Here is a 26,645-nt window from a genome sequence, read left to right as displayed (position 1 = left end):
CTGGTTTTCACCCAGGCGGTTCGACTCGGTTTTGCCTCCTGCTTTCCAAAAGATCAGCACCGTGTACGAAAGAGCCGCATTAAAACTACTCGAACGTGCAAAACGTGCGAGAAGAGGGGGCGCTTGTTTCCAACCGAAACTTCTCGCGTGTGAGACGAGCTGATCATCGCTGTGGGAGGGTTACTCTGGTAGACAGGGCTGACCTTCGGCGATAGGATTTATAGTCTCCAAGATGATATTTGCACTTTCTGGAGAGGCGATTTTCTCCACTTCAGTAGCCCGATTTCGTCGATTGCGTGGAGAGGGCTGTAGAATGTGGCGCCGCCTTTCCTGCTCCGTCCATGACAGGTGTGCTGGTCTCTGGAGAGAGAGCACGGTCCATCAGCGCACTCCAATAAAGGCACTGGAAGCAGCTGAATCGCATTGGCGAAGCTCAGCGCTGGGCCGCTGGGCACGTTTTACCACTGTTTCCGTAGTGTAGTGGTTATCACGTTCGCCTCACGCGCAAAAGGTCCCCAGTTCGAAACTGGGCCGAAACAGACATCTTTTGTCGCCAGGCACAAAAGGGGATTGGGGATTCCCCTAGCGCTGTGATCGAACAGACCCACTCACTTCTTAGTGTGGCGGGATCTGCACAGTGCATGTCGCAGCGCTTCCTGCTTTCACTTCAATGTGCTTCCTGATGTCGAGTCGTGTACCGTGCGGAGGCTCTGAAAGCGAGAGCAATGAAAAGGTGCACGACGCTGTGAAAGAAAACAGAGAAGTGAAAGGCAGACATTTCTCTAAGGAGGTGAAAGAAAAGCTACTCCCTGTCAGGGAATCGAACCCCAGTCTCCCGCGTGACAGGCGGGGATACTTGCCACTATACTAACGAGGAAGACATCACTCTCTCCAACCCCCGGCATCGTGTCCCGACCCAGCATGCTGGAAGCCGACGCGTGCTGTGATTCCTTTACGGAGCAGAAATGACAACCGAGGAGCCGAGAGATCATTTCAGCATTTCGCGTCTGAACGGAAAACACAAACGACCAACTCGGAATGACTTGCCTTTGACGCTTTTCAAAGCGTTCTTTGTGCACGACGACTGCGCCGCCTAGTAGATACAAATGGGTTGTACAACTTTGAACTAGCAAATGGAAGAGGGCTAAGCCCCCTCTCTTTTAGCCCAGGTTCGATCTGTCTCCCAGAATCACCAGGGCGCACACACACACACACACCCGTGCCGTTGAAGTGCTCTGCTTCATTTCTAAGGGCAACTCAACATTCACTCCTACCCCGAGTGCAGAAAAGACAGCATCCACAGCAACAACAGCTCAGGTCTCTGCACAGGAGCTAAGCTGCCCTCATCTCCTCTGCTCTGCGGCTCCTGCGGAGTGGAGTCCTGCCTGGAGCCGTGTTTGCAGACGGCGGCTCCCCGCGCCCTGTCTGGGCGTCGTGTCCAAGAGCTCCTGGGAGGAAGAGAGAGCCCTCCCACTCGGGGGCTTTTCCACGGTCTGTGTGAGGAGGGGCGGGTGTGTCCAGTAGCTTATCGAGCGGAAGCCTGGGGCGGCGGAGAGCTGTGATCGTGCAGACCTTGAGGTGTCACCTCTTTGTCTGCTTTCCCGCCCCCCCTCCGCCCAAGCTCTGCTCCAAAGTAGCCCGGCAACCCCTCACACCTGCACGTGTCACAACCTAAGGTGCGGTCATGAGACACCCATGGGGTGTCGTTCTGGTCTTGCTAATTGTTTCCTGCCCGTCGCAGGCAGGAGTCCATGCGAGGAAGATGCGCTGGACAGAGCTCAGAGGGCGCAGCTGGGTGGCTTTCCTTCTGAGTGACGTTCCTGCAACACTCTCCCGCTACTCTTGGTGCGCTCATGCCACAACACAGGAAGGCTGGAGCAGGTGGCTGTGGGCTTTGCGCACCGCCGAAATAGCTCAGTTGGGAGAGCGTTAGACTGAAGATCTAAAGGTCCCTGGTTCGATCCCGGGTTTCGGCATTTTGTTTCATCGCGCCCTTTGTTCCTCTCTCCAGCGCCACCTGCCTAAAGTGACGCGTCCCTTTCTCAGCCCGAAACGCAAGCGAGACACCAGCAGCGGTCCCTGCAGGTTTCCGTAGTGTAGCGGCTATCACGTTCGCCTAACACGCGAAAGGTCCCCGGTTCGAGACCGGGCGGAAACAGCCTCGTTTTGCACGCTCCTGTACTTCACAGCGGTCTTGAGCGACCGGTCATTTGTTCCCAATGTATTTCCGGTGCCTTCGTGCACTCTTGTACCAAACGCACGTTCCTTCTGTACGCGGAGCCGATCATTTGCAATTGGGCTGTGCCGACAGACCAGGACGAGCTCTGTTGGCTCAAAAGCAGCGCAGGACCTGCAAGAACAACAGAAAGATTTGCATCCAGCGGGGGCCTCTTAGTGAGCCCAAGAGCTCATCAAGAATCGGCTCCAGCAACAGGGCTGGGCGCATTGTTCCATTCTCCACCCACTCTCGGTGTAAACAAGTCCCTCCTGGTCTCTGCTTGAAATGCACTTTCCTGCGTTTGCTTTGGTGAAACTGGCTTCCCCTGCATGGGCGAATGTGAAGAAGATCCTTAGTAAGTCATTGAAGAAAACTGAGAAGAGGTCGGAGTGGCCTCTGTCGTTCATGAACGATCCAGTCAGGCAGTACTCCTCTGTAAAGCGCCGTTCGTTCACATCGATTGGCTTTTTTTTGCCTTCATTCGTGCGAGTAGTAAAAGCAGACGCCCCTATTCTGCCGTGACCCGGATTCGAACCAGGGTTTTTGCGGCCACAACGCAAAGTACTGACCACTATACGATCACAGCGAGTTACCGAGACACATGCGGCAGGGCGGAAAGGGCTGTGCTCTCTTCGTGTGACATAATTCGGAAAAGTCCTGACGTTGCATTTCAACTGAGCCCCAGTATACATCGACCCTTCGACACTCTGAGTGACAACTCTCTTGCGTGTTTTCTCATATTTATGTAGTTTGCTTGCATGATGCCGGTGAAGTGGAAATCTAATAAGTAAATTGATTCTTAAAAATGTAGAGAGCTTTGAAAAAATATATTGGTGCTTTTAGATAATATATTTCAAGGATGTAACTGCTGTGCTACAGTGCGTGCAGAATTTTAGAAAACAGTTCGTCAACAAAGTACACTGTTTAGGTTAGTTTAGAAGACAATGTACCAAAACAATATATGCTGTCTGGGTCATTAGAATTAGCTGAAAGTAACTGATAAGCTTTGAATAACAAATCTAGTTTTTCTTCTCTCGCTCTATGATGTAATCTGTTTTCTCTTAGAGAAAGGGGAAGTTTTAGAAGGGACCAAGTGCTGAACTTTTTTACAGCGCAACGTCTTATAAAAACCCTGTACTGCTTGTAACAAATTGAGTCTCTGGTTGCACTTTGCAGGGCTCCCAATATTGCAATATTGAAATAAAGACCTTACTCAGGTGAGAACTCTCTCTTGTGGCTTCCTTGATAGTTATATTTCCATGACAATTTGAGGGCTCGTCCGGGATCACAAACCTGAGCACGAACGGCTGCTGAAACTCCATCCGGACCCGGACAATTTTAGCAAATTGGACGAACCTCGGAGGATAAACTGTTTATCCTTCCAGAGACGCGTCTGGAGAATTGGCAGCTGTCTGACGTCAGTAAGTGATCCTTTAAAATTAATAGTTATATTTCCATGACAAGAGAAAAACCATCAACACCCCTACCACCTCCACCAATCCTAACCTTGTTTTTACTATACCCTCTGACCTTTCCCTTTCACCCCTTTGCATCCTCAGCTAACATATTTTAAAATTACAATAGACTGTATAGTATTTATGTTTAAAATTAAGGTAAATATGTCAAAATATCAAAATCCAACTGCACAGTGCTATTGTAAGAATGCTTGTCAAGTTCTCAAACAAACCTGCATTGTATTTTTAAAATATTTCAGCAGAGGATTCAACTGGAGTGTAAATGAAGATTCGACGATAATTTTTTTTGAGTGAATATGGTTTTCTGGGGAGTTGCAATGTTGGGCATTATTGGACATTTCCCGGTGACCCTGACACGTTTTAAACACTCGCATTTCCTGCAAATATTAAAATGGTTAAGGTTTCGCTGAGAAATCCAATCGACTGAAGACAATGTTTATATCGCAAAAGAACCCCGTCCCTGGGTGGACTGGAACCACCAACCTTTCGGTTAACAGCCGAATCTTTTAATTGCTTGCAATTAAATTACGCATAGAAAAACAGCAGTACAGTTGATGTTCATGGACTGATGCACACAACTCCAGTGATAAAGCCCTTTTGTAAATATTGTAGAAGAATGTTAAAGGGCGAAACAACGCTCCAACCACGTGAATGGTAACAAGAAGGATCGTGTTCTTATTTAATATGTGCTTTTGAATTGCCTTGTCAATACACACAGGCTTTAGAGATGGACAAATAATTGAGTGAATCAAATTAGTTTTTGTTGGTCGTCTGTGTCTTCATAACTTTGTAGGTGAGAGAGAGGATTGCGAAAATGTGCAGGTGCTTCTCAGAAGTGAGTTGGTGGTATAGGTTCCTTCAAATAACTGAGCCAGTGCATCCCAAATCTTTTCAAGATGATCTGTGATCTGGTAACACATCTCCTGAAACTAACATTCGAGGTAGGAAGTGTGCTCTTAAACACCAAAACACTCAAAAAGGAAGAAGCAGATCTCTGTACACAAGACGGTAGTGCGATATTAGAATTTCAGAGTTCTTGACGGATTCAGGCTCCTTCTCAGAGGTCCTTGCTCGCCAAATAACTTTGCATCTGAGGAAGAGCACCACGGAAAAAACCCAACTCAACAAGAGAGCGCGTTGGTTGCTCTTGCTCTTAATGCAAGGAGCTGTTTTTTTTTCCTCGCAATAATAATTATTAACCAGAAACAGCAGCACAGGTAGGTCGCATTTGTGATTATGTCATTTCTCTGCTTCAGCAAGGTCAATAAAAGACTCTGAAAGTAGTAAAGCAAAACTGAACTCAAAATCATATTAGGAATTCTGAGCGATATCTCCATACAGGTAATCCAATAAGAACGTTGAAATATTTGAATATCATCTCTCTGTAGATTGCGCTGCTTTTTACCCAGAGTAAAACTATTGGATTGAAGGAATGCTAACCGCTGGGTTAAAATGTATAGTTGTTATTTGGAGAAATCTGTAAACTCGTGATCGACAGTGCTGATTATTTTCCGGAGACGGAGCACTGATGACCTATCCGAGCTAATTGATAAAGCTCACCCAGTGGATACTCTAGCAGAACGTCAAAGAACATTCACCTTTGTATCCAAAGAAACCACAGGAACAACATCAGGAAGCACAATCAATTCCCCTTTTAAATCTTTCCTGTAAGGTATGCTATGTGAATTCATGAAGTTAATCCTCTGATCTCTTTTGATCACGAACAAAGTACTTCTGATGGAGCGCTATGTTCAAAGATTTAATAAGCTTTACCCCTGCCAACGATTCGGCGTGAAGAATTAAAAGTTTCACAGACAAAAGCAGCTCACCACCACAGCCAATATTGAATGTACTGTACTTGCCGGTACACTATCATGTGCACTGCCTCAAAAGTGATCTTGGCAGATGTTGTTCCCTACATAAAGCTGAACGTGCCAAAGAGAATTTCTGTTGAGAAAACAAAATATTTTTTCTGCCTTGATGTTAAGCCTGTCTTTTAGAAAGTTTATCTCTTAACACCTCCTGCAGCCTAACAAAAAGCACTTTTACTGATCGTATTGCAGGTCTTAAAACATTAACATTTGGCAGCGGTGGGATTCGAACCCACGCCCTCAGAGAGACTGGAGCCTAAATCCAACGCCTTAGACTGCTCGGCCACGCTACCTTCCTCCAGCCCCATCTTCCTCACATTGCTGGCTTGGACTGGGGGGGCTTCAGCTCTTGTCGTCGGATCTAATGATATCATGACATGTGGAAGTGGCTGCACCTTCATCTTCCGAGATGCTTTCAATAGCACAAATGCTACTTTCACCTGCACAAACATAGCAATAACGAAGGAGGTGAGTTTCATCCTTTGTGCTGTTTGTAGGGGCGCAACTCTACGTCGATCTACTGACTTGAAGAGCAAAAATCAAAATCCTCTCCTACTACTATTGCTTTTTTCATAGTTTCTTCAAATCCTTCATTTGAACGTCGATTTTGAAGGATATTGATGATAATACCACATAAATTGTGGTTTTCTTGTGATCGCCAATTTTATTCAAATATCAGCCTTTTTTACAGTTCCTTGCGTGTTTCACAAGGTATAATAGCCCCCCTCGCATCCTCAGCTAACATATTTTAAAATTACAATAGCTTATACAGCATGCATGTTTACATTTATATTAAAATGAAAGTAAATATACAAGAATACATACAGTACTAACCCAATAATTCTTGTCAGGTTCTCCAACAAATCTGCGTTGTTATTTTAACATGTTTCAGCTGAGGGTGCAAAAGGAGTATAAATGAATTTTCCTGCCAGCCATTCAAAGACCAAATTCCATGAGTGAACATTATTTTCTCAGAAGTTGCCGGCATTGGACTTTGCCGGTGGTATTGAATTATGTCCAAACTGTTGTAGTAGTTCCTTCTTGAAATTCGACACGTGCAAAGCACTCGTAATATCATAGGTGTTAAAGTTCGCTGAGTCTATTCGAGTCATGGTGTGTATCCCTGCCTATCATTGGGAGACAGGTAGCTTTTTTACACTCAGATTCCAATCTTCAATGCTTTGTGTGAGAGCTTACATAACTTTCATTTTCTCACATTTTCTGACGACTGTTCCAAAGGGGCACCCTGTCAATTCCGAATACTTTTCAAAAATCTGCCTGCATGTTTGATTATTGTCATTTCATTTAAAAAAAGTTAAATATTGATCATAACTAAAGAAAATAATGATCATGAACAAAAAAGGGATAAAGATGCGAGTCGATCTTGAATCACAGCTGGGTGACACGGGCTTCTGTTCTGATATGGTTGTATGAGAAACAGGAGGAATCGCCAATCTCCTATAGAACATGAGTTGAACCAGGAGTGAGACATTTCGTATACTCGTGCATATGTCAACTCCTGACCTACATCGTAAAACTAACATTAAGTTGTCAGAGACATTCATTTATATACAAACAAGAGACAGACCAAGTAATAATTCTACATTAGTTCAGGTGGGTAAACCTGAACTAACTAACTAATAAACCTATTAATAATTCTACATTAACGTGTCCTACACTGATCAGACTAATTGACATGGTCTGATTCAGAGCCTGTGCAGTTCGTGCTAAGTACAACAACGACAGTTCTGAACCCTCATCACCGAACTGAGCACAAGTTCAGCTGTTCTCCAGTTTTGTTACGCATGGTTTTTCATTGCAATTGAGTTCAGAGCTGGAGCTGATCTCCAGACAGTACAGTGTTTTGGGTAAATTGTCGACGCAGGAGGCTGCAGACAACTTACCCAAAGTGTTTTCTATAGCTTTCAGGTGCAGTTCATTTATATAAAAGAATGTAAGTGGTATAAACTCAACAAGCCAGATGGCAGTCGAACCTATAATTTTCTGACACGAGGCCTAACGCGTTATTCATTACGCCACTGACCCTGCTATTATAGTGTTAAAAAAACGCGTTTTCTACGTCTGTTTAAAAATCACTAAAAAAGACAAAGGGCTTGTGTGTTGCGCTAAAATTCCGCTTCATTTCGAATGCAAATAAAAACCGTTTTGTTCCGTGAAATCATACATTTGTCACATCCTTCATACTATACTTCTCTCTTGTATTAGTAAAGCATTTTGATTTAAACTGAACAATATATTGTAACGCAACAAGGGCTCAGGCGGGCGCCGTCACCGCATTAGGTCGGCCCCCCACCGTCGGGGGCTCGAACCCGGGACTCCCATGTCTCTCTGCAGCAACCCAGCCCGGTGAGCTAAAGAGAGATCTCCCCACAACCCACGGGCTGTGGTCCTGCTATCACAGGGAAGGGCAGTGACGTCACCTGCTCTGGTACACCGGCTCTTACACAGTGCCTGTCGGCCGTAAGCGTTACTCTATGAAAGGTTTCATCTATACACTTACACATATTAAGTATACGAATAAATACTCGGAAGAAGCCGCAGCTCAGGTATTAGAGAGATTTAAAATCGGATCGGAGGATTTAGAGTCCAGACTGCAAACCAACAGCTGACACAGGTCTTTTATAGAACCGTTTTGAATTCCTCTACTTTGTCCACGTGACGTCATTGTCCTGCTCGCAGCCGAGCCCGACACACGTCTGGTTTCTGTCGCTGGGCGCATACCCTGCGGTCCATGCGGGTCCTGATACCCCAGTACAATGACGGGGACGCTAAACTGTAAACAGGTGCCGTCCTTCGGCTGAGACGTAAAACCAAGGTCCTGACTCTCTGTGATCATTCAGGAGAATGGTGGTGGTGGAGGAGAGTCCCCATTACCTGTAAAGCGCATTGAGTGGAGTATCCAGAACAGCGCTATATAAGTGTAAGCAATAATGATTATTATTATTATGTAAAATGCAATAAAAAATAAAACAAAATATCAAACTTTGATTCAAAATAGATTAATATAAAACTGATAAAGCTAATGCTTTTTTCAGGGCTATATCTACTTTTTTTTAAAAAAAGCGAAGTCTGTCGCGACTGAAAGTTAGAGAAGGTATACCAGCGGGTGCCTTCATATCGCGAGCGTCAGTCTCGCCCGTAGCTGCGAGAAGGTTAAAAGCGCACAAGTGATTTGTCTTTCGTCAAAGTAACTGCCGGAGCAGTAAGATGCAGAGCACAATCCAGCAGCTGTAGACGATGTTCGGGGAAGAGCTAATTCTGTTTTCAGCACAGGGAGTGAGAATGAGCTCAGTCCGGCTCCCAGCAGAATCCATCCTGGTTTGGTTACAGTGAGTCTGAGGCTCTTTGGATCGCAACGTAAAAAAAAAACAATTGCTCACATCGTGTGACTTCCACGACAGGAAGGAAAGATATCACTTAAAAAAATCAGAACTGAAGATTTGGATCCTGGGCCTCAATTTGATCAAATTATTAAAATAATAATTATCAAAATATCAGATTGTGTTTCTGCAACATTTCGTGCACAGTACGCCATTTTAATCTAAAACAGTCACAACGAGGGCTTTACACGCAGTCTGGGGTATTTTCCCCTTTTATATTTTTGCCACTTTATATCGAACCTGTTATACTCCCAGAAGTGCACAGTAGCTTGTACTTATTAAAAATGTACAATTCACCACTGGTATAAACAGATGTGTGCCGTGTTTGCCTTTGTAAGCATTTGTTTAAAAAATAAGTTCACAATACGATAAAAAAAACAGAAAGCACAAACTTAATAATACAACGATAAAAAATCAAAACCAAATCATAAAGCCAATTAAGTACCTATCCTTTGAAAACAGAGAACACCTTTATATCTACAATAAAAATGTGACATTTGTATCTACTTTTGAATTACTGTACAAAGTAGACAGAGTAGTCCCTGAATTCAAAGATCAGATCTTGGCCAAAACAAGACAATCAGACGTGGGCTGAATTCGGAACAGGAACCTCTACTTCGTCGTTTATTGAGCTTTTGATCAATGTCTGAATGAAACAGATTCGCTTTTTTAACTCTTTGATTAAAGTACACAAAACGCACCTTCTTTCGAACCGGAATCGAACCAGCGACCTAAGGACTCCCTGCTGATTCCACTACACTCCTCCGCTCGACCAACTGATCTATTGAAGGGATGGCGGTAGGCTCGCTGGCACATACTGCCCAATGTAGTGAAATGTTCCGGGTGATTTAAATCCCACTTCGACATCAAGTTTCCAACTCGTTTCCTTAGTCTTGTTTACCTTGAATTTAAGCCACGAACCAGAATTCTACTGTATAAACTTCCAGGGATATTACAAAATGTTTGATGGGGCATCAATCATTCCAGGCGGAAATTGACTCCTTTTTTTTTCTCGAGGGATCATATTAAACATTTCATTAGTATTGAGAGGAGGATCACCATGAGACACAAAACAGTTTCCTTCTGTCTTTATTAGAAAGTAGTGTTTGTGCTACATTAATAATATTTTCGTGAAAATAAAGAAGTTGTAAATTTTAAAATTTATATTTGAATCGAAATGTGGTTTTGAGTTAAATATTAGCGTGTTCATGTAATTAGTTTGTGTTTGTCATTACTATATATAGTGCCATGTTACTAGAATTTGTAACTGAAGTTTACTAGTTGTGTTTTTTTATGATGGTTAGACATTTGTTGATTACAATATTGTATATAATGTATAATTCGAAATACATATTTTTCAGGTGTAAATAATTGTATATTTTAAGAATAAATTTCTAAAATAAATCATTGGCTTTATTTACTAGTTCCTACACCTATAAAAATCTTTCTTTGATGTATAATAGACCTTTAACTATATATGTATAATAGTCTTCTAAATTTATCTGTATAATAGAACTCCAACCATTTATGTATAATAAACATATAATCATAGATGTCTAATTGACGTATAACGATATACTTATATTAGAATTTCATTCTAGACCAGTTACAGAGCACATTTACACGTCTGGTATGCGTTTAATAGTCGTATATTCTACATCTTTTACCCACTGGGATGTGCCGATTTTAACTTGGCAAACCAAGATACACGTTTTCTAATGAAGCCTTAATTAAAAGACAGTTTGTTTCTCGAAAGCGTGTTATGTAAAATAAGAGAAAAACGAAAATATATGGATGGTAATCTTTCAAAGCTGAAGATTTTACTTTTGAAAAATTGACATTTTATGTGATGTATTCGCTGGTTTTAGAACTTTGCTGTACTTCCTGAATCATTTTCAGTATTATAAAGTGGGTGTAGATTTTTCTTTCAGGTTAGGACGACCGGGGTAAAGTTAGCTTGAAGTTCGAAAACGATTTTGGCACGCCTGTAGCGCTTTCACGAAATCTCTTAGAGTTACAAAAACACGTGCTTTGTGTATAAAATACATTGTGGATGCTTTCTCAGCCTTTACTTTTTCGTTTTTATGACATTTTTTTGACCAAGCACGAATATGCTTTTGTCCATATCTCCGCAATGGAAGCACAGAACGCCTTCAAACCAAAAGCATTTTAAAGACCACGACTTGTGGATATTTCCACAGCCTTTACATCAATCTATTGGTGAGCTGATTATCTTTTTTTAAACCTCCGGTTTTTCATCGATGCGTAATTACGCACGAACTGGAACCCGGGGGACCGCTGTGTGCACACGTTCACAAAGCGAGAAATACTGTTCAATACGGCTTCATGCGAAAAACCCGCCTATGACCATAGGAAGCAGAACAGCGCGGTCTCCAATTACCCAGACTGTAAGCACGGGAATAAAGCTTTGTTTGATTTCTGAAACCCTTCCTTTACGTCCTGTTTTCATTCAGGTAAGGGTCAACTATATTGAAAATACTACTGACAGCAGGAAGATTAAAATATTCTTTACTCAGCAGCTTATTAAAAACAGCTCCCATGATGTTCAAACCGATTTTTTACACAGAACACTGACACAGCTTTGTGTTCTGAATCTCTTTTTCTCTTGCTTTTATTTAATGTGGCACAATGCACTGGTTCACAAACCAATAGCATTTAAACCACAGCACCCACAATGCTGCAGGTAAGTGTTTTGCACACTAAGCAGGTCATCTGACTATTCCCAGCTTTGTTTTGGGTTATGGAACCTTTATTTTTTTATGATTTTCTGAAGATAACACTACAGGTGGGATGGGTGGGTTGTCTTCATGGCTCAATAGCATTGCAAATACAGCACCCACACTGCTGAAACCAAGTGTTTTACACACCAGACAGGCCCCCGAACCTCATACAACCTTAATGTGGCTGTGGCCCCTTTCTTTATTTTGTAATGAGTTTCTGAAGATAACACTACAGGTAATACACTGGGACGGGTGGGTCGTCTTCATGGCTCAATAGCATTTCAAATACAGCACCCACTCTGCTGAAACCAAGTGTTTTACACACCAGACAGGCCCCCAAACCTCATACAACCTTAATGTGGCTGTGGCCCCTTTCTTTATTTTGTAATGAGTTTCTGAAGATAACACTACAGGTAATACACTGGGACGGGTGGGTCGTCTTCATGGCTCAATAGCATTTCAAATACAGCACCCACTCTGCTGAAACCAAGTGTTTTACACACCAGACAGGCCCCCAAACCTCATACAACCTTACTGTGGTTGTGGCCCCTTTCTTTATTTTTTTATGAGTTTTTCAATATGGCACCATTAGACAGGCGGTACATGGGGATAGTACATCGTGCTCTTCACGAGTCAATACCTCTTCAAGCACAACAGCCACAGTGCTGCAACCAGGTGTTTTACACACCAGACAGCTCCCCTAACCTTATACAACCTCGCTTTGAGTTGTTTAACATTTCTTTCAAATCACTTGGGTTCATCAATCATTTGATAATCTTTCAGCGTGGAATAAACCTAATACTTGTTCCTTGGAGATTACCATCTGCTGATAAGTTATGATCGCTATATTGACCATATACAATTTCTTGCATAAGGAATTCATATTTTGCATACACCGATCCCCCCGGAGTCCCAAGTGATTCTGGTTTGGAAAGCTAAAGGACAATGAGCTTCACGATACCAGGGGGACAGTGGGTGGTCAAGTCTCCCCTAAACAATGGATCTTGTCAGATTATGATGTCAGTGCATTTAATAAATGTTGTTGAACTCTCTTTAGCCCAAATACAGAGGAGCCCAGACCCAGAATGTTACACATACTGACAGAGAGTGATCTCATTATGTGTGTTTGGATTTTAACAACTATTTTTATTGTTTGCTAGAACCAAAACAATCTATGTTAGACATTTTCATCTTCAGCCAAAAATACAAACCTGTGTACGTAGTGTGGTGCAGGTTCTTGTCCCATCCTGCTCTTGGTCCAGGTTGGAGGGTTGCACCGATTCTGAGTCTTGTTAGCTGGTATGGATGGGTTTGGGGGTGTTGATACCAGAGTGGTCCGGGGGGGGGGGGTGCAGGTGTCTCGGGGGCATTCTTGTTTTTCTGTGAGTTCAGGTTGATTCTGTTGGTTTTGCCACGAATCTCCCTCACGCAGGCAAGCGCTCCCGCATTCCTACGAGCTCTCCCCGTACCAAACGTGCACGTGTCAATCAGTCCTCTGCTTAAACCCTCATCTGCCCCCGGTCATTGCTCACGATTGAGATTCTCTCCCGGAGCTTACGTACTAACTACACCTTTGCCTTACTACGACTTCTCCCCTGGACCTCGACCCCGCTTTTCCGACTACCGCTTTAGCCACTCGATTTTGTACCTTCGCCTGTTTTACGCTTTATCGGATCCTGACCCCAGCCTGTCTCTTCGTTTACGCCTCTGCCTTCTGAATCCACACCGACGCAACTTCTACGCCTTCCCAGACTCCGACCCCTGCCAGTCCCTCGACTACACTTTCGCCTGTCGATTCTGTGCCTACGCCTGTGCTACATGTGGAAGACCGAGTCAAAAGGTCAGGACAGTGACTATGCATGGGAAAGGTTTTCTGTTCGCACCTAAGACCACTGTCTTAGGTGCAAACTAAAGCCTGTGATTCCTCACACCCATTCAACCAGAGAAAATTGAAACAGATTGTAGGATGCCAAATGGCACCCCCCTGTCCTGTTTGTTTGACTTCTGACACTGCCCCTTTCCCTGTATGTTCCTTTGATATGTTAAAGTATTGCCTACTTTTAATGTATAAAAAAGGAAAGTATAACTTCAGTCCAGTGAGCATGTCTTGAGTGCTAGGGGAAACCCTTTCTCTGTGATATGCTCCCCTTCAGCTGATTGTATTAAAGTTCTCTGTTGACAATCTCCCAACCTGAGTGAAGACTGAGTTTTTTTCGACATACGCCTTCCCGGACTCGGACCCCTGCCTGTTTACTCCGACTACGCCTGCGTCTCGTGCCAACCCTACCAAGGGCACCGCATTGGATCCCTATCCTCAGCAGTCAGCCCCTGCGTGACAGGTTCTGAGTGTCTTGGTTACATCCGTTTGTGTGTATAGATGAAAAAGCTATTGAAGAGCACCCCGACACCCCCCACCCATCTCGGTGGAAGTTGCCATGTTCAAAAAATTAAAGTTTCACACAACAAAGCATGACTTTGAAAGGTCAGGAGGCCTGCCTAATGGTGGTGCTGGCCCCACTAGCACCTCTTCCAGCAGCAACCTTAGTTTTTCCCAGGAGGTCTCCCATCCAGGTACTGACCAGGCTCACACCTGCTTCAGTACTGAAGGCTGCTGATTATGGCCAGCAGCCATATCACCCTGCAACTCACAACTGGCAACCCACTGAAGCTAAGCAGGTGTGAGCCTGGTCAGTACCTGGATGGTAGACCTCCTGGGAAAAACTAAGGTTCCTGAGGGAAGAGGTGCTAGTGGGGCCAGCAGGGGGCGCTCACCCTGCGGTCCATGTGGGTCCTAATGCCCCAGTATAGTGACGGGGACACTATACTGTAAACAGGCGCCTTCCTTCGAATGAGATGTAAAACTGAGGTCCTGACTCTCTGTGGTCATTACAAATCCCATTACGTTTCTTGAAAAGAGTAGGGGTGTAACCCCGGCGTCCTGGCCAAATTTCCCCATTGGCCCTTACCAATCATGGCCTCCTAATAATCCCCCTCTTTGAATTGGCTACATTTCTCTTCTCTCCTCCTCACTGATAGTGGTGAGTGTTCTGGTGCACTATGGCTGCCGTCGCATCATCCAGGTGGATGCTGCACATTGGTGGTGGTGGAGGGGAGTCCCCATTACCTGTAAAGCGCTTTGAGTGGAGTGTCCAGAAAAGCACTATATAAGTGTAAGCAATTATTATTATTATTATTATTATTAATGAGCACAACACTTGATTACAGTAAAAAAATCATTAAAAAATAAAGAAATGTTCCACAACTCAAAGCGAGGTTGTATAAGGTTAGGTGGAATGTCTGATGTAAAACACCTGGTTGCTGCACTGTGGTTGTTGTGCTTGAAGAGCTATTGACTCGTGAATAGCACCCTCCTATCACCATGTACCGCCTGTCTAATGGTGCCATATTGAAAACATCATAAAAAATAAAGAAAAGGGACACAGCCACAGCAAGATTGTATAAGGTTAGGGGGCCTGTCTGGTGTGTAAAACACCTGGTTGCAGCACTGTGGCTGTTGTGCTTGAAGAGCTATTGACTCGTGAATACCACCCCCCTATTCCCATGTACCGGCTGTCTAATGGTGCCATATTGAAAAAATCATTACAAAATAAATAAAGGGGCCACAGCCACAGCAAGGTTGTATAAGGTTAGGGGGCCTGTCTGGTGTGTAAAACATATGGTTTCAGCAGTGTGGCTGTTGTATTTGAATTGCTATTGAGCCATGAAGAAGACCCACCTATCCCAATGTATTACCTGAAGTGTTACCTTCAGAAAATCATAAAAAAATAAAGAAAGGGGTCACAGCCACAGCAAGGTTGTATGAGGTTAGGGGGCCTGTCTGGTGTGTAAAACATATGGTTTAAGCAGTGTGGCTGTTGTATTTGAATTTCTATTGCAGGGGCAATGCTTGTTAATAAGACAGAATTAAGCGTTGGTATGCTGTCCTAAAGGAGGCCCCATCTCACCCTCCATCTCTGTGGTGCAGCCACAGAGAAAGTATTCATGCAGGCTGATTTAAGATGTTTTCTTTTGATAAGGAACAAGCTCCCAGACGGGGATGCACTTAGCTAAGCCTGGCTATCATGATCAATGGTCATCCATTGGCGCCTATCAGTCTAGAGAGTGCCGAATGGACATCTGGACTGCATTCCTAAGTATCAAGAGTAAGTGACTTATATCTCATCTTGACCAACCAATCAGGGACTGGCAGGGCGTGGTAATACCATGTGGGTCTCCAATGCCCACCGAACTCTCAACCAATCAGCACACACCTGGGTCTTGGTCAAAAAGGGTGCGCAAGCTCAGATCGGGGCTCTCCTTGGCCATTTTCGTGCATCCTCAGAGACAATCACGTGACAACTGCTGTTGTCTGCAAAAGGACTTGGACTTTGTTCTAAGCGCAAGGCCGAGGATCCCGTACGTACTCAGAATTCTACCAACGTGAATGCTCCGCTTGATCAACGGCAGCCTACAGTTGGACCCTCGTCGACAACCTGAATAGCTTATTCAGAAGCAGCGCTGGACCGGGAACTAACCAGTTTCTTCCCAGGCAAAAGAGTGACTTGTGAGGACTCGCGGTCATACTCTGTGCATAGAGACTTTCTACTAGCCAGCCGGACTGCTGGTAGATCCCCTCGGAGCAACGACTGCCCTGCGCGCCGCAGTCAGATTTCTCCGCCCGTCCTACTCCGAGCTGCACCTTGACTGGTTGGTTTGGTGTTCGTGCCGGGAGATTCCAAATCCATACACAGTGGAAAAGTAAACCCCATGTTCTACATTGCTTCTCGAGAATTCAATTGTACCTCAACACAAGTTGTTATCAATTTAATTCATGAGTAATGTATTTACTTCCGAGTTTAGAGTAACAGTGGGTAATAACACTGGTTAGCGATTTGGTAACCGAACGATATATATTGAAATATATTCTCTGTTGTGTATCTCTTTGTGTTTGCATCTCTTCGAGATTAAGTACCTTGTATATTGATAACCCTCACAGTAAGGTCTGCTGCTCGTATCCAGGCAGACTAGTATATCTTTGGTGCACAATTTATATTAATACATGTATCTCGTGTATTGAACCCGTGTGTGTGCGTTGTTAGTTGTTCTGACGATTGATTTTCTAAAAGCTACAACGAACAACCTCGTGATTACTGTTACAATTAATAATTGTCTAAGTAAACCCATCAAACCACTACACTATTGAGCCATGAAGAAGACCCACCTGTTCCAGTGTATTACTTGTAGTGTTATCTTCAGAAATTCATAAAATATAAAGGTTCCACAACCCAAAACAAAGCTGGGAAAAGTCAGAAGACCTGCTTAGTGTGCAAAACACTTACTTGCAGCATTCTGGGTGCTGTGATTTAAATGCTATTGGTTTGTGAACAGAATACCCCTATCCCAGTGCATTGTGCCATATTAAATAAAAGCATGAGAAAAAGAGATTCAGAACGCAAAGCTGTGTCAGTGTTCTGTGTAAAAAATCGGTTTGAACATCATGGGAGCTGTTTTTAATGAGCTGCTGAGTAAAGAATATTTTAATCTTCCTGCTGTCAGTAGTATTGTCAATATAGTTGACCCTTACCTGAATGAAAACAGGGCGTAAAGGAAGGGTTTCAGAAATCAAACAAAGCTTTATTCCTGTGCTTACAGTCTGGGTAATTGGAGACTGCGCTGTTCTGCTTCCTATGGTCATATACGGGTTATTCGCACAAAGCTGTATTGAACAGTATTTCTCACGTTGTGAACGTCTGTACACAGTGGTCCTCCGGGTTCCAGTAAGTGCGTAATTACGCATCGATGAAAAACCGGAGGTTTAAAAAAAGATAATTAGCCCACTGATAGTTTGATGTAGAGGCTGTGGAAATATCCACAAGTCTTGGTCTTTAAAATGCATTTGGTTTGACGGCGTTCTGTGCTTCCATTGTGAAGATATGGACCAAAGAATATTCGTGCTCGGTCAAAAAAATGTCATAAAAACGAAAAAGTAAAGGCTGAGAAAGCATTCACAATGTATTTTATACACAAAGGAAGTATTCTCGCAACTCTAAGAGGTTTCGTGGTTTAATTTTTTTTAATTACTGAATCATATTTAAATGTTAAACAACTGAAAAGCATATTGCTGTAGACCAGGATGGCCGAGTGGTTAAGGCGTTGGACTTAAGATCCAATGGACAAATGTCCACGTGGGTTCAATCCCCACTCCTGGTAGTGTTGTAATAAGTTTTAAGTGACAGAACACTTTGATGATTTACACTCTATTTAAATATGAATTTACTAAATTTCAGTTCAGTTCTCTTTACTCCCACTCCCTGGCATAACTGAGCTCTCACTATCGCATACTGAAGGCTTTACATGCATTAGCTGTGATACAGCTCCCAATAAAGACGGAATCAAACAGTTTGTTCTGTCTCTCATGGTGATCCTCTTCTCGATCCAAATGAAATGTTTAATATGATGCGTCGAGAAAAAAAAAGGAGTGAATTTCCGCCTGTAATGATTGATGCCCCATCAAACATTTTGTAACATCCCCGGAAGATTATACAGTAGAATCCTGGTTTGTGGCTTAAATTCAAGGTAAACAAGACCAAGGAAACGAGTTGGAAACTTGATGTCGAACTGGAATTTAAGTACCCGGAATATTTCACTACATTGGGCAATATGTGCCAGAGAGGAGCACTTTAAATCCCTTCGATAGCTCAGTTGGTAGCACGGCTGACTGTATTAGAAACAGTTAGGAATCCTTAAATTGCTGTTTCAACTACAGCTCGAAGAAAGGTGCTTTTGTGAACTTTAATTAAATAGTTAAAATAGCGAATCTTTTTCACTCAGACGTTGATCAAGAGCTCAATAAACGATGAAGCAGAGGCTGTTGTTCCGAATTCAGCTAACATCTGGTTGTCTTGTTTTGGCAAATGTCTTATCTGTGAATTAAGGGACTATGCTGTCTGATTTGTAATTCAAAAGTAGATACAAATGTCACTGTTTTCAAAGGATAGGTACTTAATTGGCTTTATGATTTGGTATTGATTTTGTATCATTATATTATTACGTTTGTGCTTTCTGTGTTTTTTATCGTATTGTGAACTTATTTTTTAAACAAATGCTTACAAAGGCAAACACAGCACACATCTGTTTATACCAGCGGTGAATTGTACATTTTTATTAAGTACAATCTACTGTATTTTTAGAAATAAATGGCATACTGTGCACGATATGTTGCAGAAACACAACCTGATATTTTCATAATTATTATTTTAATCATTTAACAAGTATGAGGTCCCGGATCCAAATCTTCAGTTCTGATTTTTTTTAAAGTGATATCTTCTCTTCCTCTTGTGGAAATCACAAGATGTGAGCAAATGTTTTTTGTTCTTTTTTTTTCACGTTGCGATTTAAAGAGCCTCAGACGCACAGTCTGATAGTAACCAAACCAGAATGGATTCTGCTGGGAGCCGGACTGAGCTCATTCTCACTCCCTGTGCTGAAAACAGAATTATCTCTTCCCCGAACATCGTCTACAGCTGCTAGATATTGCTCTGTGTCCTACTGCTCCAGCAATTCCTTTGACCAAAGACAGATCACTTGTGTGCTTTTAAACTTCTTGCCACTACAGGCTCTTTGATGGCTCATGCTGATCGTCCTGTGGATCCAAAAGAAAATATTAAAGCTGATACTGATATTTTCGATTGTAATTTGCATCTAGCTACAACGCCCCTGGAAAAGATAATTTATTAGTTGCGTGCAATCGGAATCTTTTACTTTATGTATGGTAGTGGAAATAGTTTTAAAAATGTTTTCTAAAGAAGATTGTATTGCCAGGACCTGCCTTTAGGGCTCACTAGCGATGACGCTGTTGATATAGATGGAGAAGAAATGTAAGATGAATTGATGATCTAAGCTAAAATAGCCCTAACACGCCTGCTGTAACAGTGTTTGTATTCATAGCAAGTAATATTCTTTTTCAAACCCGAACGTTCCTTTTGCATTGTGTTATGTAACCATTAGCGGTTTCGGTAGCTTCTGAAGAGCGCACTTTTCCAAACTGAAGCCTATAAGAACATTATTCAAGATGCACCATGGCCCAGAATCGTGCATCGGGACTAGGATTAACATCAATTGAAAGTACTCCCAAATAAAATATTTGACCGAAAAATTAAAAGAGTAGGCAAGTATTAAAAAAAAAACATAACTTCTTGACTTCCAATCTCTTTCCTGGTTCAGGCCATGTAAAATGACATATTCAGTGGACTCATGCCGAGGTTGTGAGTTTAAGCCTCACCTGCAGCAGCCTGGTTTTCTGTCTTGACAGGTAAACAGTGTTTTTTGTTATTTGCTAAATGGAGAGAGGATTCTGTGTTAATTGTGCTCCTCCTGGGAGAGGTCAAGATGAGACGTTCACGAGGCTGGTGGTAAATATCCTGTCCAGGAATATCGGGGCTGTAGGGGGTCAGATCTATAGATGTAGTAAACACATCAGTGGAGACGGTGTGTCTGCTCTCTGTGAGAGAGCCGGGCGGAAAGAATATTCTGTGGTCTGGGAAGAAGAGTCTCTCGTTGGAAGAGCGGCGCTCCTCACAGGAGAGAATGAAAAAAAATCTTTTTCAGGGATGCTGATTGTTCTCTTTGGGGGAATTAAAAGCACTTGTGGCGAGTGACCTCGTGGCGCAATGGTAGCGCGTCTGACTCCAGATCAGAAGGTTGCGTGTTCAAATCACGTCGAGGTCAGCTGAGGAGTTTGCAGGTGCTGCTGGTGCCGAACCCGGAAATTACACCACGCAGTCGGGTTTTATCTGTACACCACATAGGTAATCTGAACGAAGTAACAGCGCAGTACAAAACACCCAAACAGGAGCTTATGCAGCGAATCATCATGAACACGACAAGAGAAAAGGCACATTGCATATCCGCGAAACATCACGCCCGGCTTTAGAGACAGTGACATCAGAGAATGGAAGCTTCAGACCCCTTTTTTGTTACAGGTTCAAGCAAACCTGAAAGTTAGGGAGTGTTTGGTCTCTTTTGTTTGAAAAAGTGTCTGAAGCCTGTAATTATAATTTGCCCTTTTTTAATTGTGGTTGAAATCCACTCCCATGTACCAAGACCTTACAGTATATTCATGTTTACTTAAATGACTAACGCCATTGGACATTAGTTGGTGTTTTTTTTTTGTAACGATTTGCTATTTCATGTAGGAAAGAAAGGAACCCAGACCCAACGTTTGCTTTCAGGTGCGGTTCATTTACATAACGGACATCTATTTCTGAGGAGCCTGATTTAAATCACACAACCCCGGTAGAAGTCGAATCGACAATCTAATAAACCGAAATCAGACGCGTTATCCATTAAACCACCAGCCCGTCACGTAAATGAATTGCACCATGGTGAGTTCAGCGCCGCTCCTAGTAATACTCCACCCCCATCTTAAATTTCTACGTGAGAAACGTGTTTTCTACATTTTTATCAGTTTTTAAAAATCATCACTTTTAAGCAGACAAAGCCTTTATGTGTCGCTCTGAATTTCTAATTGATTTAGAATTCCAAGAAAAAAGCGTTTTGTTCCACAACAGCGTGAAATGATCACGTCTTTCACTCTACTTCTCTCTTGTAGTAAAGCAGACCTTGCTGGGTGAGTATTTGTTCTGGTAAATTAGGTCACGGATCATGTTAACTCACTTCTGTTAAACACAACATTTCCTTATGCACGGGAGTGTCTTTGTACAGCTGTTATACAAAGGGCTGGTGGTCAGGGACGCGCTTCGGATTGTTTCGATGTAAACATAATCTCCGCTAAAAGCCCTCTTGAACTTTGCAGGAAATGTGCGTGAAACCATTTTCACGTGTGGAATTTTATCTTCAGCTGGCTGTAGTTAGAATGCCTTATACACCCGTTGTGTATCCTTAGCAAAAATGTTTTAAAATTATAACACAGAGTTGTCGGAGAACTCGACAATCATTATTAAATGAGCACAGTACAAATGTACATTGATATTTTTGTTGTATGTACTTTAATTTTAAAAGATATAAACATAACTGTGCTGATATGGATGTTCATTTGAAGGATTTGAGGAATCTATAAAAGATGTCAGAACAACAAAAGAAACATTTGGGCATCTGCATATTTGTAAAGATTAAAGAGCACCCTAAGTGTGAAGTTTGCACATACGAGAGAAGAAATCAGTTTCAATGCACGTCATTAAACTGATGGTGTGCTTATCAGTCGTGCATTAAACATATATAGCAGAGGATGGCTTTGATCCATTGATCTTTGGGTTATGGACCCAGGACGCTTCTGCTGCACCACTCAGCTATGTTTAACACAACTGCTTTTGCACCTGAGATGAAAAGTTTCAACGGTAAACGCAGACGTCACTGAGCACTTGGTCTTTTGTAGTACAAACCATCACACGCTGCTCTACATGGGCGTCTTCAAGATCGTTGAGAACCAAAGCTTCTGCCTTCCTGGTTACTGATTCTTTCTTCGTTAATTCCCAAATCTTCAATGAGAATCAGTGAAACGAAAACCAAACACATGTACACACTCGCGTCCTAGCATGAAAGAAAAATGATGGAAGCGTTTGAGAAATAACAAGAGTAGTCTGAACAGCTCCAGCCTATCAACTGCTCTACAAAGTGATCGCTATCTCCACACCCAGTTTATAACACTGAAAATGATTCAGGAAGCACAGCAAGGTTCTAAAAACAGCGGTTGAAAAGCATCTAGATACATAAAATGACAATTTCTCAAAAGTAAAATCTTCATCTTTTAAATATTGTCATCCATATATTTTCGTTTTCCTCTTTTTTACATAACACGCTTTCGAGAAATAGAGTGTCTTGTAATGAAGGCTGCATTAGAAAATGTGTATCTAAATTAAAATCGGGTTTATTACTTCTGCGTTTTTCAGCTTTCTTAGCGCTTGGGTCTCGATTCAGATATTGCAATGAAAGCAACAGGGGAGTAAGTTTTCCTTTTCTAAATCAAAGGTGATCTGCTCACAAGGAAGTATAAAAACTTCAGCGTTTACTTTTTGAAGACCGCAAATTGTCGAAACACTGTTGCTTCATAAGCTTATAAGTAACGTTTCTGAGCATGCATTGTATTACTCATGCTGTTATTAATAAAAAAAGCTTAAATTCACATAATGGAATTTGGACGGCTCAAAGTAGTCTATTTTTTGTACAACTTTACTTGCCCGCTGAGTAGAGTTTAAAGCAACTGCAGCAGAAGTAGCAGTAATAGCAACAGCATGGTTAGAGTGTCACAATACACTCTGAAATTATTGCGGCTTCAGATCGTTTTGTTCTTTTGAAGCTACCTACAGGCCCTGAACTGTTGACATTGGCTGTGATCTTCTTTTTTCAGGTTTCATGAAATTCTTCACATATTTGAAATATTCCATTCGGGTTCGCCTAATACACGGTGCAACCCGTACCTGCAGCAGAATGCTGTGGCACATGAAGCCGTTTTGTTTATCGGTTGTAAGGATTGAGGAGCGTACTACAAATCGAGCAAGCGAAAAGAAAATTAAACAGGAGTCACTTTTTGGATTGCTAATCCATTGTACTCTGCTCGTCTAGGTTCAAATCCCATCCTTGTCATGGTTAAGGCCTGAGACGTGTGTGTTTTTTCTAAACGGTGTTTTCATTTGTTTCCTTTTTTACTCCTGTACTAGAGCAGTAATATTTCTAGCGGTGGAAGAACATGGTATCACATGCTGACAGCAGGAACACGTGGCCACAAGCTGCAGTACATTGGTTTGGGAACAGCAATAACTTTCCTGTGGAGACAGGTGCGCCGGTATTAATACAGCGCTTTCGAGCGGAAAGAGTTACAAGAACTGACTTAAACTTACCAGTTATGTTCAATAGCTAAAAACACAAAACCAACCTCTTCAGTGGTTGAATCTAAATAACACAAGCCAATGCTGCCATCAAGGGAAAAAAAATCCTGAGTTATGTAGTTTGAGACTACATATCTGACTTTCAGTTTGAAGCGGTACAATGGATTCTAGGTCACATTCGTTCTTGATTCAGGATATATATGAGTGTGCTAATGGTTAGAACTGTGTTTACATGAGGTACAAACGGTAACATTTTCATTGCGAGAAGAAAGTCAGTCCGTGCGCATTTCTCAGCATGCACGTTGTCAGGAAAACTAAACCCACAGTGCCAGCAAACCTTTCGATAGCCTGTAGGTACTGCCATTGCAAATGTAACAGGTTGTTCATACACACAAATGACATCGTTGCTATCTCGTAATTAGGAGATAATTTGGTATTTATTAATTAAGATTTTTTTCCTGGGTGGCAAAAATGCGCTTCCGCAATAAATCATAGACTCTGCTTTCAAAATAGCTGCACCAGGCACTTGGACACAGATAAACACAGGGATTTAAAATTCAGGAATATGAATGGTCAACTGCTTACAGTTGGGTTTTTACGTTTTCTTATTTAGCGATTTGTGTATCAATCTTTTAACAATTCATTAAAATGCTAACAACATGTAAAATAAAAACAACAGCACCGTTAAATGAAGGGGAGACAGGTAGTTTTTTTTTTACAATCAGATTCCAATCTCTAATGCTGTGTGTGAGAGCTTAGGTAACTTTCCTTTTCTCACATTTTCTGACGACTATTCCAAAGGGGCACCCTGTCAACTCCTAATACTTTGTATGTTTGATTATTGTCGTTTTATTTAGAAAAAGTTCAATATTGATCATAACTTTAGAAAATTATGATCACGAATAAAAAAAGGGGCTAAAGATGTGAGTTGCTCTTAAATCAGAGCCGGGTGACACGGGCTTCTGTTCTGATATGGTTGTACGAGAAGCAGGAGGAATCGCTTCTCTCCTATGGAGCATGAGCTGAATCAGGAGGGAGACATTTTGTATGCTCGTGCATATGTTAACGCATGACCTACATCGTAAAACTAAATTAAAAACTAACATTAAGTTGTCAAAGACATTCATTTATATACAAACAAGAGACAGACATAGCAATGGTTCTACATTAACTTGTCCTGCACTGACCAGACTAATTGAAATGTATGAAAGCCCGTTTCTGCCAGGGAGTTAAAAAAACGCGCTATGGTATCGCAGAATTCCGACTAAGTAACTCAAAATTGCGACTTGGTAACTCAGAACTCCGACTTTATATCTAAAATGTTCTTTAGCTCAGCTAGCAAGGCCTGGATTCAAGCCAATACAGTGAGGCACGAAGTAGGGTGGGAGCGGCGAGGGCACAAGCCCTAGAACCCGAGTCCGTTACAATAACAAAAGGACAGACAATGAAATATGGGCTATTTCGAAGTCGCAAATGTGAGATATAAAGTCAAAATTCTGAGTTTTTAGGTCGCAATTCTGAGATTCTAAGTCACAATTCTGAGATACCATAGTGCGTTTTTTTTACTCCCTGGCGGAAACGGGCTTCCATTGGTTCTCAGTGCTGCGAAGCAAAAGCAATCTCTGAGAAATCAGACAAATTATTATCAGAACATGTCAAAAGCTGATCAGTATTTCTTTACTGGGAAGCAAAGAACTGCTTGTATTACACATTTTAATATGACATGCAATTACACATGAAAATTAGTAAAAATATTATTGTAAAATTACGTGTTGATAGAACAGCCCCCTCGATAAAAGAAAGTGTGGACGGACGTGTCGCATGTTCCGTAATCTGTCTGACAGCGAGTTTAACACTGTCCTTGGGAATTAGAAACGAATTGAACAATAAATTAATCTGAGCAAATTTTACAAGTGTGGGTGATTTCATTCTGTCGAAATTACGTGGAACTCCTTCGCTGGGGTCAGATACACACGGGAAAGTGTTCAGGCGGCTTCACGGAGACCCGCCTCAGACTGGAAGCAGGTTCTAATTAGACGCTGAGAACAATTCGGGTCTCTGTGTGTAATTGATTGTGTTGATTGAGCGGTAGTGCGACCATGTGTGTGGTAGCATAGTCCTGCTAGTATAAAAACCTAGTCACCGCGTTCACACTTTATGCTCTCTTGCTTCAACACAGTTTGGTGGTTTATGTGTCTTACTTCTGTAGCAGTTTAGCGGGACGTCAATTTGGCAATGCGCTCGTTTCTCTTTGTGCTGTGCCTGTGCGCAGGGGCCGGACTCCCCGCACTGATTTCCGCCGGGCCGGCTGGCTGGGACTCTCGGGAATTAGCGCTCCAGGCCGACCTCCCGGCTCCTGAAGACTCAGCCCAGTCGGAGGATTTGAACCTGGCAGATGCGCCCTCCGAAGACCTGTCTGCAAGCGAGAACGACTCGCAGTCCTTGGCTCCCGACTTTCGCCGCCTTCCCGTGTCCAGAGACGCGTACTCGCCCTACTTCGACAAGGAGAAGATGAAGCCCGAAGCCGGCAGCCGCCCCTTACCCGCCTACATCAAGAGCGTCCTGTTTCCTCCCCAGCGAGGGCGGCAGCCGGCTCGCCCGGCCATCGGGGGCACCTGAGGAGTGGCTGTGTGGTGCGACTCCAGCAGGCTGTACGTGAGGGTCAGTCGGCTCCTGTTCGGCTTCAGCTGTCGGCCATCGGAGGTGACCTTGGGCAACTGCAGCGTCAGCCGAACCACACGCCGTTACTTCTACTTCATCTACGGGCTTCACGAGTGCGGCACCGAGCGATCGGTAAGCGGCTCTTCATCTACAGGCAGTGTATCGATGTGAGCTGTAGGGCCAGTATCGGGGTTGCCTTTCCTGGGAATATCCCTTCCTCTGTGACTTTGCAGGTTGTCCAGGGCCGCCTGGTGTACTCCAACACTCTCCGCTATGCCCCGCCCTCCTCCAGTGCACCTGTGCATCGCTTCATTCCCTTCTCTGTGCCTGTCAAGTGCTCCTACAACAGGTAGGCAGGGCTCTGCTGCTGCTGAGAAGCCGCTGGGAAAGTGTCCAGAAGCCCCTCATCCCCTCTGTCCTGCAGGTTCCCCTACT

At 43.0% G+C, this 26,645-nt stretch overlaps 1 protein-coding gene and 6 non-coding genes across 7 annotated transcripts; 5 read left to right on the top strand and 2 right to left on the bottom strand.

Moving 5' to 3' along the window:
* Positions 1 to 1,903: 1,903 nt before the first annotated feature.
* On the top strand, positions 1,904 to 1,976 carry trnaf-gaa (transfer RNA phenylalanine (anticodon GAA)). Its single transcript has one exon. It is a non-coding gene; the product is annotated as a tRNA-Phe (tRNA).
* Positions 1,977 to 2,085: 109 nt separating this feature from the next.
* trnav-aac (transfer RNA valine (anticodon AAC)) lies at positions 2,086 to 2,158 on the top strand. The gene has a single exon. It is a non-coding gene; the product is annotated as a tRNA-Val (tRNA).
* Positions 2,159 to 2,732: 574 nt separating this feature from the next.
* Positions 2,733 to 2,804, bottom strand: trnah-gug (transfer RNA histidin (anticodon GUG)). The gene has a single exon. It is a non-coding gene; the product is annotated as a tRNA-His (tRNA).
* A 2,971-nt stretch (positions 2,805 to 5,775) lies between these two features.
* trnal-uag (transfer RNA leucine (anticodon UAG)) lies at positions 5,776 to 5,857 on the bottom strand. Its single transcript has one exon. It is a non-coding gene; the product is annotated as a tRNA-Leu (tRNA).
* Positions 5,858 to 17,833: 11,976 nt separating this feature from the next.
* Positions 17,834 to 17,916, top strand: trnal-uaa (transfer RNA leucine (anticodon UAA)). The gene has a single exon. It is a non-coding gene; the product is annotated as a tRNA-Leu (tRNA).
* Positions 17,917 to 20,361: 2,445 nt separating this feature from the next.
* Positions 20,362 to 20,433, top strand: trnaw-cca (transfer RNA tryptophan (anticodon CCA)). Its single transcript has one exon. It is a non-coding gene; the product is annotated as a tRNA-Trp (tRNA).
* Positions 20,434 to 25,744: 5,311 nt separating this feature from the next.
* On the top strand, positions 25,745 to 26,553 carry LOC148664881 (uncharacterized). The gene is made up of 2 exons (XM_088633069.1): positions 25,745 to 26,342; positions 26,444 to 26,553. Exon 1 carries the CDS (start codon positions 25,785 to 25,787, stop codon positions 26,166 to 26,168), a length of 384 nt encoding a protein of 127 aa, XP_088489195.1. The 5' UTR covers positions 25,745 to 25,784; the 3' UTR covers positions 26,169 to 26,342; positions 26,444 to 26,553.
* The last annotated feature ends 92 nt before the right edge of the window (positions 26,554 to 26,645 follow it).

Source organism: Lepisosteus platostomus, chromosome 5 (assembly GCF_059453375.1).
Source record: "Lepisosteus platostomus isolate fLepPlt1 chromosome 5, fLepPlt1.hap1, whole genome shotgun sequence".
Taxonomy (NCBI): Eukaryota; Metazoa; Chordata; class Actinopteri; order Semionotiformes; family Lepisosteidae; genus Lepisosteus; species Lepisosteus platostomus.
Note: the sequence above shows the minus strand (reverse complement) of the source record. Positions and strands in the feature narration are given on the sequence as shown.

Bases quoted from the DNA above. Each gene is read 5' to 3' on its own strand.
- LOC148664881 (XM_088633069.1), top strand. From the start codon at position 25,785: ATGCGCTCGTTTCTCTTTGTGCTGTGCCTGTGCGCAGGGGCCGGACTC.